Source organism: Palaemon carinicauda, chromosome 45, assembly GCF_036898095.1.
Source record: "Palaemon carinicauda isolate YSFRI2023 chromosome 45, ASM3689809v2, whole genome shotgun sequence".
Taxonomy (NCBI): domain Eukaryota; kingdom Metazoa; phylum Arthropoda; class Malacostraca; order Decapoda; family Palaemonidae; genus Palaemon; species Palaemon carinicauda.
The window spans coordinates 19,389,607-19,394,606 of NC_090769.1; the positions used below are offsets into that span (position 1 = coordinate 19,389,607).

General features: G+C 32.8%; 1 protein-coding gene and 1 long non-coding RNA gene across 2 annotated transcripts in view; one reads left to right on the forward strand and one right to left on the reverse strand.

Moving 5' to 3' along the window:
• LOC137634909 (uncharacterized) overlaps window positions 1-5,000 on the forward strand; it is a 178,723-nt gene that overhangs the window by 114,286 nt on the left and 59,437 nt on the right. The gene's annotated exons all lie outside the window — the stretch shown is intronic.
• Window positions 1-5,000, reverse strand: part of LOC137634908 (serine/arginine repetitive matrix protein 2-like) — a 121,506-nt gene that overhangs the window by 82,029 nt on the left and 34,477 nt on the right. The window contains 1 exon segment of the mRNA XM_068367455.1: window positions 1,914-2,072. Within this exon segment, the coding sequence (XP_068223556.1) occupies window positions 1,914-2,072 (159 nt within the window).

Genomic DNA, 5,000 nt, shown 5'->3' on the forward strand with positions numbered 1-5,000 from the left:
TTACTTGCTAAGCTGCAACCCTAGTTGGAAAAGCAGGTTGCTATAAGCCCAAGGGGCCCCAACAGGGAAAATAGCCCAGTGAGGAAAGAAAACAAGGAAAAATTAAATACTTTTTAGAAAATTAACAACATTTAAATGAGTATTTCGTATATAAACTATAAAAACTATAACAAAACAATAACCCCAAGGATTCCAATAGGGAAAGTAGCCCAGAGATGCGTCGGTATACAATTGATAAATACATCAAAATATAACATAATTAATCCTATATTTCATTAAGTTGCTTATAAAAAAAAGGTCCATCAATGATATAGCGTTAATCATCTCTGAAATAAAAATAATCAAAAGAAAGTTAATCTTTCGTTAACAGCATAATGGCTAACGAACTCCGTTCAATTATTGACTTCCCAATGTTTATCCTTGTTTCCATTTCGTTTACGAATATTCTTCTTATCGTATAACTTTCATTATCTTACGTTCTAGGAATTTTCGTGTGGGTATTTTTCCTCTATTAGAAGTCATTCTCTTGCTTGAGATACACTCGCACACTATTTTATACTATTTCTCTTCCTCTAGTTTAGAGTTTTTATAGTTTATATAGGAGATATTTATTTTAATGTTGTTACTCCTCCTAAAATATTTTATTTTTATTTTTTCCTTTCCTCACTGGGCTATTATCCCTATTGGAGCCCCTGGGATTATAGCATCCTGCTTTTCCATTTAGGGTTGTAGCTTAATAATAATAACAATAATAACAATAATAATAATAATAATAATAATAATAATAAGTAAAATCATCCGTCAGTATCTTTGATATTCTCCGAATATGGTTAGATTTCAGTTTTTTCTATCTTTCTTTGAATAACTTTGATGATAAACCAAGTGACGTAAAGTGAACATGCATCACAAGATCCTCCAAGCATTGTTTATTATCAGATCCTTCACACAAGAACTATCTAATTCACAAATGCCATCTAGCCAAAATACATGGGGGAAATATTATAAGAAACACTAGAGTGTGTTTATATAGATACTAGAACATTATAAGATACTAGAAGAACATCATAAGTTACTAGAAGAACATTCTAAAGTCTGTCCGAAAGATGTGGGGGGAATACTAGTTAAGAAACACAAGAGAGTGTCGATCATAGGTACTAGAAGAACATTATAAGTTACTTGAAGAACATTCTAAATTCACTAGAAGAACATTCTAAAGTTTATCCAAAAGATGTGGGAAATACTAGTTAAGAAACACTAGAGAGTGTCGGTCATAGATACTAGAAGAACATTATCAGTTACTAGAAGAACATTCTAAAGTCACTAGAAGAACATTCTATTTTTTTTTTTTTGAAAATACAAACGAAAATTTCAGGAAAGGAATTGCGATATAAAACATGTCTAAAATGTCTACAGATCCATCTAATTACAGTTACCCACTATGAAATTACCGCTACAGGCGAAAAAAACAAACTATAGAGCATACAACTATACAACTAATATTAATATACAGTACTGTATTAAATACAACACCAATGACGTGTGTTTCCAAAACATATACCGAAGGAAATGTGAAGATAAAGTTATTGGTTATCAAAAAAAAAAAGAAAAAAAAAACTATAGAGAATACAACTATACAACTAATATTAATGTACAGTACTGTATTAAATACAACACCAATGAAATGTGCTACCATCGCAAATACCGAAGGAGAGGTGAAAAAAAAGTTATTGGTTATTCAAAAAAACAAAAAACTATAGAGAATACAACTATACAACTAATTATATACAGTACTGTATTAAATACACCACCAATGAAATGAGCTACCATCGCAAATACCGAAGGAGAGGTGAAAAAAAAAGTTATTGGTTATTCAAAAAAAAAAAAAAAAAAAAAAAAAAAACCTGTAGCAATACCTATCGACGATTCTCCTGACGGCGTTGTTGTAGTCTCCCCAGGCATCCCTGAAGAAGGGGTCCTCCAGGAATCCCCCTCTTCTGCTCACCAGCAGAGAGCGAAGGCGTCTGTTTTCGCACACCATGTCGCCCACACCACCGAAATCGCGCCCTTGACCTCTGTGGGGACAACGAACCCCTGGGTCAGCATCTTGGGTCAAAGGAATGAGGGGCATACGACATGGGGAATTAAGGGGCAGAAGATGAGGGGAATAATGAGAGTCCAATTGTAAGGGATAAGGGGGCATGCGACAGTAGGGATTTGGGGCATACGACATTGGGAATTAAGGGGTACAAGATAGAATGAGGGGCCAATATTATGGGGATAAAGGGACCTACGACACTGGGAATTAAGGGGCATTTAAGATAGAATAATGAGAGGCTGATACTATGGTGATAAGGGGGCGTACGAAATTGGGAATTAAGGGGCATAAGTGAATGGGAGGTCAATATTCTGGGGATTAGGGAGCCTATGACATTGGGGATAAGGGGACGTACCGCAATAGGCATTAAGGGTCATAAGAAGAGGACAATAGTAAGGGATAAGGGGGCCTATAACATTGGGAATTAAGGGGCATAAGATAGAATAATGAGGGGCCAATATTATGGGGATAGGGGAGCATGCCGCAGTGGGCATTAAGGGTCATAGGAAAAGGCCAATAGTAAGGGATAAGGGGGCATATGACATTAGGAATTAAGGGGTATAGGGTAAGGGGAATAATGAGGGGCCAATAGTAAGGGGATAAAGGGGTATTCGACATTGGGAATTAAGAGGCATAAAATAAGGGGGCATACGACATTATGCATTTATGGACATATGAAGAGGACAATAGTAAGGGATTAGGGGGCATATGACATTGGGCATTAGGGGGCTTAAGGGGATTAATGAGGGGCCAATAGTAAGAGGATAAAGGGGCATTCGACATAGGGAATTAAGGGGCATAAGATAAGAGGAATAATACGGGCATAGGTTAAAGGATATAAGATGGAAATAAGGGGCATAAGACAATGGGAGTAAGGTGGCGTAATACGATAGAAATAAAGACTAAAAGTAAAGGCATAAGGATCATGAGTTACTGGGATTAAGGGGCAAAAAGTATTGTGAATAAGAAGACATAAAGCAATGGGTCAAAGGGAATAAGAAGACATAAAGCAATGGGTCAAAGGGGAATAAGAAGACATAAAGCAATGGGTCAAAGGGGAATAAGAAGACATAAAGCAATAAGTCAAAGGAATAAGAAGACATAAAGCAATGGGTCAAAGGGGAATAAGAAGACATAAAGCAATGGGTCAAAGGGGAATAAGAAGACATAAAGCAATGGGTCAAAGGGGAATAAGAAGACATAAAGCAATGGTCAAAGGGGAATAAGAAGACATAAAGCAATGGGTCAAAGGGGAATAAGAAGACATAAAGCAATGGGTCAAAGGGGAATAAGAAGACATAAAGCAATGGGTCAAAGGGGAATAAGAAGACATAATGCAAGTGAGAGAAGTTACATACCTTTCGAATCTGGCATCCTCTCATACTATTGCCAACAGGTGGTTAGACATTTATCATAATTTCAACAGGTCACGAATAAAACTTTTTTTTTTCATTCTCGCAAAAGAAAAACATACAAAGATAATGTTTCTTATCGCATCTAAATACAAAACCCTATATCAAATTGGATTTAGCTCGATCATCTTACGTGAGTTAATCACGAAATTTCGTTATATCTATCATAATCCAAATTCTGCAATAATCATTTTAAAAACCAATGCCATTAGCTTGGATTCTAATTTTTTTTTTTTTAAATACAAGTATAATTAATATAACGAATCCAAGAAATACTGCAAAAGACTATTCCCACACATACACACACACAATCATATATATATATATATATATATATATATATATATATATATATATATATATATATATATATTTATGTATATATATATGTATATATATATATATATATATATATAAGTGTGTGTATATATATATATATATATATATATATATATATATATAAATATGTATGTATGTGTGCATATATGTTTGTATATGTGCATATATATAATATTATATATATATATATATATATATATATATATATATATATATATATATATATATATATATATATATACTGTATAAATATATAATGTGTATAGAATATAAATGTATAAACAGAAAAATTGTTATAAACAAGAGTTTATGTCAATATCAAAAGTTCTATATTCAAGTATATCAATCATTTTGTTATAGCCAACAATAATAATACATCGTCATAATCCTAAACAATAAACTCATCTCGAGAAGCAAAATAGTATATTAAATATACTCTATATTTTACTACAATTAATTTTTATATTATACGGTGCTAATCACGTGACATACATTCATCTCCTACATTGGAAGCAGACTTTATTTAACCAGCATAAATTAATGTTGGAGCTGTGGGAAGAGAATGTAATTTATGATATAAATGTGTTGATATATTTTCCAGGATTTCTTGTAACATGGTATTTTTTTACTTGAGAAAACCATTAAAGATAGTTTATAAATAAGAAAGCTTAACAAGGCTTTAGTTCATTTAATTTTGAATAAGAAAGCTTATAAAGGTGTTAGCTCATTTAATTTTGAATATGGAAGCTTATAAAGGCTTTACCTCATGTTAAAGCATAGTAGTGTGTAGTTAAGCTGAGCTCCTAGAGTAATAGTTGACATTGAAAAAATGAATGAAGGTATGAAACAATAGATGCAAGATAAATTTTAAAAAATATTTAAACAAATAAATCTTTATTTCACAATGGTCAAATCATGCTACTGTAAGAATGAGTGACATCAAGAGGAAAGGTTATTATACATCTGGCAGGACATAGGGGGGCATTCAAGTATCGTACACCACTTTGATTGGGCGTTTCTTTTTTCTTTTTTTTTCTAAAATAAAATCTGGAATTGATTTAGAAAATCCCTCATCTTTGATTATTGAAAAAAACTGCTTTGTAAGGATTTTTTTTGTGGGGGGGGGGGGTGGAAATTACACTTTTACCTGGGCC